At 37.9% G+C, this 15,907-nt stretch overlaps 1 protein-coding gene across 1 annotated transcript in view; it reads right to left on the bottom strand.

Moving 5' to 3' along the window:
* Positions 1–15,907, bottom strand: part of LOC144254161 (coiled-coil domain-containing protein 192-like) — a 195,212-nt gene that overhangs the window by 68,920 nt on the left and 110,385 nt on the right. The window contains exon 5 of the mRNA XM_077797111.1: positions 5,873–6,005. Within this exon, the coding sequence (XP_077653237.1) occupies positions 5,873–6,005 (133 nt within the window). The remainder of the gene's footprint in view (positions 1–5,872; positions 6,006–15,907) is intronic.

Below are 15,907 nucleotides of genomic sequence, written 5' to 3' on the forward strand. Positions count from 1 at the left end.
AGACAACCTGATAGGCAATCTCTGAATGCAACCCAAAGATTAAAATGTTAATTTAGAAAGCACACCTTGAAGTTATCACACCCATGCTCTCATTTTCCCTTGTTGTTAATTGGTAGGGTTTATTGGTCTAAACATAAATTATTTCACTCTGGAGTAGCTTCTGCATCTGAAGACTCTGTGGTAGTATCAGCTTTTTTTTTTTTTTTAAGTATTTTCTGTAACTGGCAGGATAATGATTCCTCTGGAGAGAGAAATCTTCATCTTTAATTTTCCCAGTCTTATTATTTTTCTGTCAAGGCAATGTCATTTTTGGTAATGGGGAGCACAGTTTGCCAGTTTGTGATTTTGATTACACATCATACTGAGTCCTGTGCAATCTGATGACATGGGCAAGTGAACATACTTTTGAGAGGTCCCAGCAATTTAAACAGTGAGTTCCTCAAACTGGTATTGTTACCTTCTTAGAAAACATTAGGTAGACTGGTAAAAGAAGTATCCGTGTTCAGTGGTAAAAGAAGGTTGCATTAGAACTATGGGTCAAGTAATTATTTCCTATTCTGGGGAATAAGAACCTTTTCTGGAACCATGCTGAAAAGACAGGGTGGTATTGTTAAAAACAACAACAACAACAACACAAAAATGGACCACTATTCAAAGCTGCCTTATTCCAATAAATGTAAAAATGAGCCCCTTCTATATGCTTGGAATTCTACCAAGTCAATATTTTATTTAAGCCCAATGTACTTTCTTTAAAATACACTTGACAGAGCTGGGTGTAGTGGCACATGCCTGTAAAACCCAGCAGCTCAGGAGGCTGAGACAGGAGGATCACAAGTTCAAAGCCAGCCTCAGCAACTTAGTGAAGCGCTAAGGAACTTAGTGAGAACCTGTCTCTAAATAAAAAATAAAAGGGCTGGGAATGTGGCTCAGTGGTTGAATGGCTTTGTGTTCAATCCCTGGTACAAAAAAAAAAAAAAGCCATTACTTAAAAATAATACACTTCTTAGACATTAAAATATACAAGTGACAGGGTGGTTAGTCATTACATCTTAGAATTTGTTTTAATCACTGTTGGTTTGTTTATAATTGAGATTAAAATTCACATCTCAGAGTTCACAATTTTAATTGTTTAAAAGTGGTTTTCTGTATTAACAATGTTGGGCAACCATTACCATATCTAGTTCCAGGATATTTTCATCACCCCCAAATCTCCATTTCCTTAACACCTAGTTGCAACAGAAGCTTTGGTCTGGAAGAAGTTTGGAGGAGGAGAGGTAGATAGGATACTCAAGGGAGAGAAGGCTTGGGCCAAGTGCCTAAGAGTGAGCATCATGGTAAAAAAATACCCTTTAAAATATTGTTTAGAGTTAGCTCTGGCGTGATGGCAAAAAGATATCACCTGACTTTCTAAAGTATCTAGGAAAGTAATAGATTCTTAAAATTAATGGGGTAAGTTGTCTAGTGTTTAAAAGCACTCTTATGTCACTGAAGATCACTGAAGATCACTATTACAAGCTGCCCCTCTCCCCCAACCCAGAGCATGGTTGGCACTATTTGGACATTGAGTCGTAGGTGCATTTGCCCTGGGACATAACAGGGCTACCTGGGCCGTGTTGCCTTAATGGGAGTAAAACCAAGAGATGACTGAAGAGTTGACATGACTTTTATTAGGACAATGGAAACAGGCAAGTGGGGGCTAGATACTTTATTTGGTATATTAAAATATTATTTGGTCCATATTAAAAGAATTAAAAAATCAAAAGAGAACAAAATCCTGAGGGGTGTATTTCCTTAAATAGTAACTTGAAATCTATATTCTGATCAAAGATAGGAAGGAGATCGCACCAGAACAAGACTACTCATGCATCAACAGCAGGACTAGTAAAGCCTTTTTCTAAGTGACTTTGTTCTGCTAAACAAAAAGAAGCAGAATTAGTCCTGAAACTTAACATTAGTTTCCTGTGTACTGATATATATCAAAAGGTAGACTCCGACTTTAAAAAGAAGTGCAAGCTGGGTGTAGTGGCACATGCCTGTAATCCCAGCAGCTAGGGAGGCTGAGCCAGAAGGATTGCAAGTTCAAAGCCAGTCTCAGCAACTCAAGGAGGCTCTAAGCAACTAGTGAGAACCTGTTGCAAAAAAAAAAAGCTGTGTGGGTGGGAATGTGGCTCAGTAGTTAAGCGCCCCTGGGTTCAATCCCTGTTAACCCTCTGCAACCCTCCAAAAAGGAGTGCAATAGGTATTTCATTGATTTCTGCTAGTAAATAAAGCTGTAAACACTTCAGGTGCAGACTTTGGAAATGACAGGAGGAATCTCCCTTGAGTTGTGATTATTCACACAAAGTAAAATCAACAAACAACACTCAGGCTGTAAGTTTCCTGTTGCCTTAGTTTTATAATAAAGGTGTTTTTCTTCTCAGCTGAATTTTCCATGGATTTAAATAATTTATTTTCTTGGAAGTAATTTAAGCACATAACTAATTTACTGTGTTTATGTTTTTTAAAAACTGGCTAGCTGGCTCCTTTATCAATTTGAACATGAATATGCTTAAAAATATTCCTGATATTCTGAGACATTCCTCTGATTAGAAGAGCTGAACGGCAACCTATAAACTGTTTAGTAAATGAATCAAATATGGAAAAATTGCACATTTGGGTAAAAGAGGATTCTAATTTATTTGGAAATATTTCATGAATTTGGTTGTTAGAATTGCAAACATCAGATCATAACTATAATAGAGAAGTAACTGTTAATTCAGATTAACATGACATATGAGTTATAATCAATGTTTTTTTTTTTTTTCGCCTTCTTGCAATTTGTTATAATAAGCCAGGCCTTCAAAATAGTTGACCATGATATCACTTGAGGGAGGCCAAAAGGGGTCTCTCTTTCCCAAATGGCTCACAGTCTTCTATTTTGGGGTCTAAAATTATACCACTAGAGATTTATTTCTTGGATGCTGAAGGCCTTTTGTTCATTGACAAGAAATTTACTTTTAAAGTGCTAGTTCCCTTGTGATGGGTGATTCATTACTATTACTTTTAGTTTTAACTTGTTGGTTAGCTGACCATGCATTGGAAACATGGCTTTCGTTTTTCTTCTTCTTGGTTATGGGATTTTTCTTCCTTTAAGGAAGTGGTTTTCTGCCATCCAGTTCTGTGCTTCTGGTGTGAGGGGCCACTCAGAACATTCTCTTTCCCACCCTTCTTTTTCTCTACCCTGCCACCCAGTGCGGGATGCATGACCAAAGCTTGTCCAACAATGTTCCCCATCCCTGATCACAAAATTTGGTTTCTATCCCAGGATGAATACCCAACCCTAGCCAAACAGAGTTCTTTCTTGTACTTTTCTAACTAGAGCTGGTGGGAAAATGTTTTCTTTCTTCTCTGGAAAAGAGGTGATAAGAAAGAAGTGCAGCCCATAGCTTTTTATAGTCATCTTTTTAGTCTCTTCCAACATCTAGCTTAACAGAATTAAGTCTCAGTGTAGAGACATGCAGAGATGAGTGACACACCATGTCCTGATGGTATCTGACACCCTGAATCTGCAGGACTCTGAAGCTAATAGCATGCCCTTTCTTGGTTTGCTTACTTGTGCCTATAAATCATCCTTTCTCCTTAAGCTATTATGACTGGGGCACCTGGCCTTTGCAAACAGAGTCTGAGAACCCAGAACAAACATTTTATAAAAGGACACAAAATAACTAAGGGAGAGATGGTGTTTTAGTTCCAGAAATATTTGTGTGTGGGTGAGCTGGCCTGTATTGTTCTAGGGTAAATAAGGGTTATTTACCTTAAGTGTTAGAGGCTTTATTTTGAAGTGAATTGAGAGGAAGGGCAAGGTGACCAAGGTGTCTGAGATGTCCAATTAATATCACTCTAGGGCCATAATGACCTTGATAATCTCTTGGACTATTGAATTCAAGGTGAGGTTGCACAGGGCTGACAGGAGAGTAAAAATGTGAAAAATATTTGATTTAAGATATTAGTACTCCTTGTCAGTGCAATGACTCAGTTTATCCATCAGTAAGAGAAGCAGCAATAGCTCCAAAAGGAAGGGCACCATTTTGATCCAATGGACCTTAGAATAACTGTTTAGATTTAATTTTATTTATGTCCATTTATAAGTATGTCATAACTACCCCCTTACTAGTAGTTTTGTTTTTAAATAAAAATACGGAGAAAAAAGTGATCTAAGAGATATGGGATTTATTATTTTCTGCCTCCCCCAAACCATTTACATGTTAGTATCATTTAAATTTTGACTTATTCAAATACCTGAGAGACCAAATGGCACTAGACAACGAATGATATTTTTGCCTAAATAAGTGTAATTAGAATTAGATGCCCTGCAATAATATTTTTTGCACCAAGTTTAACATGGAGTTGAGAAGTCAAAAGCTTCTCTCAAATAAGCTGGAGAACTACCTCCAATGTGTTCCATGATTGTCATCAGCTTCTCCCCAAGCAACCAATGGAAAATCTAGCCTGTGGATTCCTTAGATCTTTAAATGGGTAACATTTTCTAGTGGGTTTTTATTTGTTTAGGTTTCATGGTTGTAAAGGCAACATTATAAACTGCTTTTATATTGTTAAAAGAAAAAATTGAAAAGGAAAGAAAGAAAAAAAATTGACCTTTGGCAGGTGTTTCAAGGTGACAGTATTAGATGCCATTTGAACCCTGGGAAAGTGCTATTGAAAATTGAAAATACAACAAGTTTGCATGTGAAGTTTCACCATGTGGTCAGGATTCTGGGAGTGTCCCCTTTCTGAAGCCACCACATCGCCTACTTCTTCCTCCTCCACTTGTTTCCAAGTTGCTCCTCTTTTCCCAGAATTATTTATGAGTAATAAAGGAAGCCAGAGTAAGAACAATGACATGTTCCTGGCTTTGCAAGAGTGGCACACTTCAAAGGAAGACATTTATTTTAGGGAACCAAGTCTTTGCAGGAGATCAACAGGCTGAAGCTAAGTTTGTTATTGCTGCTACATAGCAGACAAAACGTCTTCAGCCTATCAAAGCTGGAAACCTCCCCTGGTGTAGGAAAAGTCACTGCTTTGGTGCTGACTACTCAAGTATTGCCTGTCTGGGTCTAACCTGGGCAAGTTAATGAATATATCTGAGCCCCGACTTATTCTGGTGGAATCCATGAGTACACTTACCTCAGAAATTATTCTGAGAATTAAATAGATATTTATAATCTTGCTTAGCAAAATGCCTGGCACATAGTGTGAAATGTTAACTCCTATTATCAGTAATGACAACCTGAGTTTTTTCCCCTAATGTGTATTTATAGCCTCTTAGTAGAAGTAGTATTTTTTTAAAATTGAAACTAATGTTGCTATTCAAAAAAAAAAAATTTAAACTATCCAGATTTCACCCTAACCAGCCTTCCCTGCTGGTTTTCTGCTTCATTTGTCTGCTGTTAAAAAAGACTCTCCCCCCTTCCTTGTGCTGTCTTAGTGTGCCAGCCTGTGCGCTCAGACAGGCTCCTGGCCCTACTCCAGAGCCCTGTTCCTCAAGGTGTCAGGTCTTCCTTCTTAGGCACTGCCCTTTCCTCACAGTCACCCAGCTCATCCAATGACACTTCACAGATCTATTTCAGGCCAGTTGTTCATTTTCAGAGACTTCCTCTTAATGAGCAGCTTTTTCATTCTCTGCCTCTCTAAAGTGAAAGCAAACCCAGCCCAGAGTTAGTAGCTCACGTGCCATCTCTGTTCATTCCTAACAGAGGTCAGGCCAGGCCAGTATGCTGCTGAGCCAGGACGCTGCCAGGCACAGTGGCCTTGCTTTTTGCTTGGTTGCCAATGAAACCATAGGCATCACCCAAGATGAGGGGCCAGGGTGCAATTGTCACGTGGTAATACTGACCTCTAGGGGCTGGCTTTCCTTCACAGAGCATCTTTATCTTCTCATTGAGTTCCATGATTGTGAAGGCAGCCTCTTGCTTAGCTGTTGCCAAATCAGTTTTTAGTTTTTTCATTTTCTTTTTGTGCTTTAGTTTCTTTAAAAAAAAAAAAGAGTTTCCATCACTAGAGACAGATGCATCAAAGGAATCAAAGAAACTAATGGTGTATGAACAAACATTGCCTTTGAAGCCCTGCTTAGATGAAATGCTCCCTGTTTATGTAGATTGAGTACTGCTTGAGGTCTGTGACACAAGGCACATATGCTACCGTCAGAATCTTTGAGTTCCCAGCAATAAAAGTCTACTCTCTACATTATGGGACCTTTCACCCTCTGGAAAGAGTTTTAATCTGGATCTGAGGATAGGTTGCTTATAATAGAGGCAATTAGAGAAGAACTTAAAGTTGCCAGTTAACATTTACCACTGAGGTGCTAATACCTAAAAGTATCAGGTTCCCCCTGCACCCAATCTGTCACAGACTCTTGTGAAATAACCAGAGCCTTGTTCTGAGTCATGTTTTCTGCAACAGTTGAATGTTATTTTTAAATAAACTCTAAAGCATATGGTGCTACTATGCAGTGATGGCGTTTCCTACGTTATCTGTACATGGAACATGGTTAAGGGTAAGAATTGTTTTTAAGCAGTAGAGGATAGGAAAGCCTTGCTCTAAAACTGATTTTTAAGTCCAAACCTTTGGGAGAACTACATTAAGAAGTGGTTATATAACCAAAGGATTCACCTTGAAATTTTATGACTAGAGAGCTCCTTTCATGGATTTCAAAGTAGGTTTAATTTGTCAAAGTTAGATTGATCTGCAACATTGGAGAAGCTGTCTGTTGTGACAAGTGTTGCATTTGTACATTTGTGTTGCTTTTGGGCAGCTGCCTTTTCACTGGGGACCTCACCTTGCCAAGTCTTTGTGGGCTGTTAATTAGCAAGTCCAGAGAATGAACAACGAACATTGCTTGTCAGACATAAATCTTGAGATAGAGAAAATAATGTTTTTCTCACTATAGAAGAGCGCTTCTTTCCTGGCCTCTGAACACAGAGTGCTCAGAAGGCAGATAATCACTCTTATATTAGAGAATAAAGCCAGTAAAATTGATTTGCAAAGGTGGAATTAGATAGACACAGACTTCACATTTTAAGGACAGGTTGTCGAGCTGGGGATGTAGCTGAGTGTCTGGCCTGTGTGAGGCCCTGGGTTCATCTTCAGCACCACACAAACAAGCACACACACAAACCGAAAAACCAAACCAAAACAAAAAGACAGGTTTTCCTCCAGACCCAACACAGGATGGTCAGGACTTCACTAAGTCTTAACTAATGCCATAAACAGGGTTAAAAGAGAATGTGTTCCTCAAAGGAATGGGGCTCAACTGAGGTTTTTGAAGGAAGTTGGAAGGGTAGAAGTTGACAGGGTTCACCCATATAGTCCAGGTTAGAAGTGCACTCACTAGCCATGACCCCAGTGGCAGGTCTTCCCAGAAGTTCTACAGTGATAGTTAGTGTCCCCATCCTCATTTCATCATGAAGCCAGCTGTTGAAACATCAGCTGATGAGGTCTCTTCTTCCAGACCACCAGGACCTTTGGGTTCCCCTCCTCTGAGTCTCTGGTTACGAAAAGCCTTCATAATTGGCCTTCCATGGCCATTAGTTCAAAGAGAGAGTAGGTTGATGAGGAAATATGCCTGGGCATTAATAGCTGTGCTTCGGATAGTAAATTATTAAATTCTCATGCTAATCCCTCTCTGATTAGCCTGTTCCTGAGGTCCTCATCCATCCCATGCCTGCAACTCTAAAAGCTATGAGACTCTGGCTGGTCATCAGTGATCTTCCCCGATGCAATTCTAAGAATATCAGACAATCAAGAATTTTACATCTTTCTTTTGTCTCTTAGATCTTGGGGACAGAAAGTGGGAAGAAGAACACAAAAATGAAAATTGAGGAAAGGGAGGGAATAAAATAAAGTATGGTAAAGGGGATTCAGAAGGGAACATGAACCAAACGTTTCAAAAAAGAATTGATAACAACGTGCATGTTGGTGTGTGAGGATAAAGTATTCTGCTGCAAACAAGTGATATTGAAATGTATAAAAATGTAGGGTGGGTTGATGGACAGACAGAGAAAGGTACAAATTTGAGAGATATTGAAGATAGTGCAATGTTCATTGTAGACTCTACTTGTTGAATATATGGGTGTTTGCTATAAAATCAACATATCTGCCTGCTTAAAGTTTTTCATAATAAGATATGGGATGGAGAGAAGAATTAAATTTACATCATCCCTTCTTTAATTCTTAATAGACGATATTCGTTTTCAAATCTTGTCATAAGTATTTATATGCAGGTAAAGTAGGCATTAATAGTAATTTTTTTTAAAATGCAACTTTGGTGAGAATTGGTGGGATGTTACCAGGAACTGGCATGATGTCTATAACTAAGAAAAAGTCTTTGTTTCCATTTTGACAGGATGACTTGACAGAATTCAGGAACCCAGAGTACAGATACATTGCTTTACAATACCCATTGAGAATTTCAACTCTTTTTGTTTGATTGTTTTTGTTTTTTGGTGCTAGTGAATGAACTCATAGCCTCATGTATGCAAAACAAGCGTTCTACCACTCAGCTATACCTCCAGTCCTTCAACTTTTTATTTTAGAATTTTAACTTAAAAAAATATCAAATTTTCATGCTAGGCACGGTGGTGCACGCCTGTAATCCTAATTAGGGCTCCTGAGGCTGAGACAGGAGGATCTTGAGTTCAAAGCCAGCCTCAGCAATGGCAAAGCACTAAGCAACTCAGTGAGACCCTGTCACTAAATTAAAAAAAAAAATACAAATTAAGATTGGGGATATGGCTCAGTAGTCGAGTACCCCTGAGTTCAATCCAAGGTATCTGCACCCCCCCACCAAAAAAAAAATCAAATTTTCAGACTACCTTTTTGACTTTTTAAAATGATACTTATGTGTTCTGTCTCCTCAAATTATATTTGTATGCTTGCCTTATGATCTAATAGGGAAACAACTTTTGGAGAAAACAGTACACCAGGCAGTCATGACAGTTGACTTCAGTTATCTAAGGGACTATTTAGGAGGAAAGGAAGTTGAGTCAAGCAGTGTTGTTCTAGAGATACCACAGAGAACAATAGGTAGAAAACAGGGGGAGAGAGGATTTTGGCACAACATGAGAACACAGTCTCCAAGAATCAGAGCCACAGCCATAACAAGACAGGATGGATCCTGGCAGAGACCTGCTGCTCTGGAATGGTCAAGCAGAGGACACTAATGTACATCTCAGGCAAGCCCAGAGTAACCTCTGGACCTGGAGTGAAGAGGTGGTTGGAAGTTGGCTCAACCCCAATTCTTCTACTTCTGTCTTCCACGAGGCCCTCAAGGGGCACAGCACACATGTGAATGGAAACTTCTGCCTTCAAAGCCTTGACGGTTGGTACAGTTGTCAGGGATACTTTAAAGATAATTCCGGTATTTATGAGAAATTGGATAAGAAGGCCTGTGGGTCTCTTACTATTCAAGAATAATGTGACTCAGAATACACAGAATTTATTATTTAGCTATAGGAAAAGGAGGGGTCAGAAAATTAAATTTAAATAAAAAATTTAATAAGAGGACCTAGATGTGGTTGCCTAATGTTTGTTTCTGTGAGGACCTTTTGATTGTTCAGATATTTTTTTAAGAAATGGTTTAATATTTTGCTTTTTAAAAAAAATTTCTTTTTCTTCTCTAGACAGAATGCTGTGTGCTATTAATTCATAGTCTTTACCAAGCCCTTTGGGCAGTTCAAAAAATTCAATTTGCCAACATGTTTTTTATTAGTCATAGACATCAAATGATTTCAGCAATGATAATATTTTCCTTTGCTATTTTGGCGTTCACTAGCCAGGCAACCCAAGTGTACTGGAACCTAATGGATTCTGTTATGGTCTCCTTAGTAACTAGGGACTCTCTTCAGTGATTACCAAGAGGATAGGAAGGCATTGTAGCTTGGAGGCAAATTCCTATTATCTTGTTTTTTTTTCCTACTTCTCCTACAGGGTAGAAAGAGGGAGGAAATCATGTATTTATGTAATGTTTTGAAAAGGAAATATTTATCAGTATCATATTGCTGAATGGCTTACATTATACTAAGTCAATGAGAATCAGAAATAATCAGGGAGCTATTTATAGAAGAGTTTCAATGCAGAATTGCCATCACTGTCTAACATTTCTGGGTATTTCCACACACTTTGACTCATGGCTTTGGATTATGAAGTTGAGCTTTGTCACTTACTGGCCATGAGAAATTGGGTCAGGCTGACATCTCCAGCTTTAGAGTCCATTTCATAGGGTATTTGGGGGCTCAAATGATACAACATATAAATGATAACACCCAGTGCTACGCTTAACGATATAATAAAGTCTTTCTATTTTTGTCATCATTCCTTGAATCACAAAAAAGGAGAACTTCAACCCTTCATCAAAACATGTATATTTCCTGAAGGTGTTTTTATCACACTTTACAGAAAATAGAATTTGTACTTATTGAAAGAAAAACTTTGGTCTTCTTTTTTTTTTTTTTTTCCAAGATAAGTTTTCTGCATGATTGCGTTGACTGCCTTCCCATTTTGTATGGGAAGACAAAACTTAATGTCCTGAAAACAGACATGCAAATAGCCTTGATCCAATCTTCTGCCAGAGGTGGCCTGATGCCTAGGTGAAGTAGGTGGCTGGCTACAGGGAGAGATGGAGCACTTCAAGGCTCAAGCTCTGTTCCCCATGGCAGCTTTCTTGTGTCTACAAGGTCAGAGTTGTTTTCACACTTTTATGATTTCAAGCCAGAATGTCCCCCCAAAGGTTCATGTGTTCAAAGTATGGTCTCAAAATGCAGCAAGCTTCAATGTGTGAATTTGGTGTTAATATACCTTATATATAATCAGAGATATGATAAATTATTGTATAATGGTGTATTAAGAATTGCAATGCAAAAAACTAATTAATTCATTAATTTAAAAAAATAAAAATTAAAAATAAAACCTAAAAAAATGCAGCGAGCTTCAGAAGTGGGGCTTTTAAGGCATTGGATAATAAAGAATCTGACCTCATCAGTGGATTAACCCATTAATAGCTGAATGAACTACTGGGAGGTGGTACTTAAGTGAAGGAAGTAGGTAGCATGCCCTGGAAGGTTTCATCTTCTCTTACCCTCCAGTCTCTCTGCCTCCTGGCTGCATGAGCTGAGCAGCTTTCCTCTCCCATGATGTTTCTGCCCTGGAAATAGCTGACCATGGGCTGAAATTCTGAAACTATGAGTCGGAATCAATTTTTCTTCTTATAAGTTGGTCTTGTCAGGTATTCTGGTCCCAGTGATGAAAATATATTTAATACAACCACATTATCTGAAATATCACCAGTCTATCCCACTTTCTTTGCTTTGCATATATGATAAAGATAAAAGTTTTCACTCCAGAGGACCACTGATAAAATGTTCCCAACCAGGATGTATGAGAGAATTTGATTTGAATACAGAAGATAAAGTTAGGTTTCTCTTTTCATTCTTCTTCTAACAGTCATCATAATGAAGTTAACAAAGGTACACCATTTGGCTTAAAAATCAATTTCACATCTCCTACTTTTTTCTTTCTTTCTTTCTTTCTTTCTTTCTTTCTTTCTTTCTTTCTTTCTTTCTTTCTTTCCTTCCTTTCTCCTTCTTCTTCTTCTTCTTCTTTCTTCTTTCTTCTTCTTCCTCATAGTGCCCTCACAGAATGTTTTAAGAGTCCAGGGATGTCAAATATATGCCATTTATGTTCCTTTCCAGTCCCTGCCAGCCTTTGATTTAGGGACTCTTCCACATGGGTATTGCACACCTGGCTTTATAGTCCTTAAACTACATTTCCAGTGGGCACTGCTTGTTGATAAAATCCAACTGTAATTAAAATTGTATTTTTCTATACAGATGAAACAGTTGAGCCACCAAGAGATCTATTGGACCCAATCCTGGTCATGCAGTGTTACTCAAATGGACTTGACCCAAGGTCTTCGCTTACTTTTCTTTTCAACACTCACATGAAGCCTCACTAACCAACAGCACCATTAATTTTCTAAGTTACTGAAAAGTAACCTAGAGAGGCAATAGAGCAGCCTTGGCTATAAAGGTGTAGCTTTGAAGTGCAATTGTGTCACATTTATAGCATGGGTTGCTCTAAAGAGCCTAGGAAATAAAGGAAGACTTGATACACCCAGATAAGAGCAATCTGGGCTAGGTGTTGTTCATTTCCTCAGAAAATCTTAAGTTGATTCTGGCAATTGTTAGCTTCTTTTGAGTCATCTGACATGACAAAGAATGGATCAAATGAGACTTTTCTACAGAATGCCTTGAATGAAAAATGATCACAACTGCAAAATGTAGCTTAAGATTTATCTCATCTGGTACAGTCTTAGGGAACTAGGTTGATGCAAAAAACTCTCAGGGCTCATCAAAACCTTGACTGAGTGCCGGTTCCATATGATCACTGGTAGACAGATGATGATTAATGGATAAGATAATCAGACCTTGGAAATAAAAGCTGAAGTTTTTCAGTTCTTTAGTAGTCTTCCCATGTGAGTATCAACTCACATTAATTTGTGTTAAAAATGCTATAGAAATGCATTTTAATCATATCCCACACTCAAGAGTTTTCTGTTAAGAAGAAAATAAAAGCCCAGTAATTAAACAAACAACTCACTACAAGAAAGAATTTGCCTATAGTCAGAACCAAATCTCAGTTTCTTTCCTCTGTTGTATAAATTATTATTAGAGACAGAAGTGAAATTTCCCAGTCAGTATTCTGGTTTCTAGAATGCTAGTCTAAGTGTTTATTTAAGAAAAAATTACAAATTAACTCAAAATAATGAGATAACATAATATTTGGAGTGAATTTCAATGATAAACAGTTCTAATAATACACTTGTCTTAAAAATAGGATGTTCTGCCCTAAAGACATTAAACTCCACTTCCCTTAATGTGGCATAGAGCCCATTATTGGGAGAGAATAACTCCAGAGAGAAGTTAATATCTATTGACCATTTAAGTCTATGAACTTTATGTGTGTTAGTTCGTTTCAGTTTCATAGCAAACCAATGAATTAGGACCCTTATAATCCCATTTTTAGATGCAAATACTGAGACACAGAAGGATTTGAGTAACTTTTCTAGAGCAAAATGGTGAACCATAGTTCAAATGCATGCAACTTGTCTCCTGATGGTGATGTCCATCACTGTGGATAGATGCCTCAGAATCATACCCAGTGTTCACATTGCAGAAGTTGCATTAAAGGACATTTCAGACTCTACAAAGCCATTTCTAATGCAAGTGCAGTGATGAATAACTTATGACTGTGAAATCTTGAAGCCAAGGACTTGACTGCTCAGAAAGAATTGTTAAATCAGTTGGAATCATCAAATCTTAGATGATACAGAATTGGATGCACTCTTAGAGTCCAAATTGTCCAGACCTGGTATCTTAGAACTGCAGAAGGAAAAGCAGAGAAAAATGATTTGTCACAGCTAATAAAGCTGCAGGAAGCAGGACTCAGAGCCAGGTTTTCTGACTCCTCGTCTCAATGAGAAAAGGGACTGAGAGGTGATTTGATCACTGTGATGGTAAAATGAGGCAAATTATTCATAGTGCTTTCCCCTTGACCCTCTCCAGTTTGATTGGCTTTATCTCCAGGATGAGAGAAATGGAAGAACATCCTCATATTATGTTTCTCTGTGGCCATAACAGCTGAAGGTGAGTAGATGTGATCATTTGTGCATGATATTTTGCATGCACAAATATGCCACGATGAAACCCATTATTCTGTATAATTAAAATACAAAAGAGGTAAAAAAAACTAATGGAATGGTTCTATGACTAAAACCCAGACTACTGTCTAAGATCCCTCAAATCTAAGGCCCCAGGATTAGAATGCAGGACTTTAGGCAGGTAGGCTTCCCTGAAAGCCATCTTTACAGACTAGTAGGATAGGACTCTGTCACTCTCTATAATACATACTAGGGTTACACATGATAAAAGAAAAGTCTTGCTAGCTTGAAAGAAATACACTGGGGACTGGGGATATAACTCATGGTAGAGCACGTGCCTAACATGGGGAAGGATCTGGGTTTGATCCCCAGAACTGGGGGATAAAAGAAAAAAGAAGGAAGAAAAAAAAAAAGAAAATAAGCTGGATCATTGAGCAGCTTTCATAAAACATTATGGTACACACTATATTCTAATGTCAAAACAACCTCAGTTCTGAGATTAAGGAGACTCCCTTTGTATGTTCCTTCCTTTGTGTAACATGCATCTTTCTCACCCAGTAGGCTGACAATTGGGATTTTTGAGAAAGAAAGAAGTTATAGTGCAATAAATATGTTTTTATATTACTGAGTCCAGCAAAGAACAAAACCTAGCGCTCAAGGAGATCATGTGCATACACAACGTAGGCAGTGCCTGCTCAAGCCAAGTCCACTTCTTGGTTTTCCATCTCAAATCACACCCTGAGAACAGAGTTAAGTGTGTTTTCACACCTAACAGAGTCTGATAAAAAGCTGTTTTCCAGTCCAATTCTCCCTGGGGACAGAGAGTGCCCAAAGGGCCAAAGCTGTATAAGAAGCAATTTTAGTTTCTCAGCCCCACCTCTACAGGTGCTGGTATCATTAGCAAACAGCCATAAGAAGGGATGTGGGCGGAAAAGAACAGAAAGGAGAGAGGACAGAATCGACAAGTGGTGAAAAGATTTCCATATCTGCCTTGTGAAAGGGATGCTAAACCCTTGTGATACGATTACAAAAACAATGAAGAACTTTTCTCAGCAGATACTGTTTGGGCAGATATTGTTTTTGCTTGTGCCCAGTGCTCTCTTTGAATTTGAACAAGGCTGCCTTCAAGATGATAATCAGCAACTATCGGCCATCTGTGACTTATCTTGAATCATAAAGCAAAGGCGTGTGTTCAAGACTGGAAAATAGAGATTCTAAGCACCAAGGTGTGCTTAAAATACCTTTAGGCATTTTTTGGTGTAGTAAATACAACCTAATTAAATTAATCTTTCCGAAAAATATTCTTCTCCTTTAGAGACTCTGTTCTGCCTTGAGAATGGTGAAATAACAGGGGGTTTGGGCTCAGTGAATACAAGAGCAGACCTTAAAACTAGTCAGGATGACAAAGAAACCCAAGTAGATAAAGAAAAATTATCATAAAAGGAGAAATGATGCTCATGAAGCATGAAATAGCTTTGTATGTTGTATAAGAGAAATTACAGGAAGCAGCAAAGTGGCAAGTTTTCTGCGATGTGTATTATTTTCCCATGAAATGCAAAGTTTAAAAAAATTGCTTTTTTAAACTGCAGAGTTGAAGCAATTTTAAAGAAGAACTTTTAGGTTTAAAGTAAAATGGACCAGAGCTCATGTGAAAATGAATTTCCTATGTTAAAGATAAGAGTATGTTTGAGTGTTTTAAAAATGGCAGAGTGGCATGATATTAGTAGTGGCATGATAATAGTGGCTATTATTTTAGAATTTAGATTCTTTGTAAGTAGTGCTTTGAGATATTAATTTATTCTTGGCAATGGATAATCTGAGCATCGATATTATTTTATACTAATATCTGTAAGTTGAGTACTATATAGCTGCAATTACATGAGTAGTTAGTTCATCAGTCATTTAATTTTTCAATTGCTTAATCTGGTATATGTCTCAAAACAAAAGTAGTTTCACAGCAGGTAAGAATCTCAAATTAATTAAAAATTAAAGATCTCCCATCAGTTTCATCACAAGCAATGTTTGACATTTAATTTGACTAAGGACATTTTAATGCATATGGAGAAATTATCAGAGATTAAAGCATAAAACTTGGCTCCTAGCTCAAGCTACAGTTTTTCTTTTTGAGTCTTTTAGTTGAAAGGGAGTATTCACTTGAATGCTAAACTAACCAAGTGGTTAGAATAAGTTGGTAAAGCAGGTGTTTTTTCCCTTGGT

This window comes from Urocitellus parryii, chromosome 1, assembly GCF_045843805.1.
Source record: "Urocitellus parryii isolate mUroPar1 chromosome 1, mUroPar1.hap1, whole genome shotgun sequence".
NCBI lineage: Eukaryota > Metazoa > Chordata > Mammalia > Rodentia > Sciuridae > Urocitellus > Urocitellus parryii.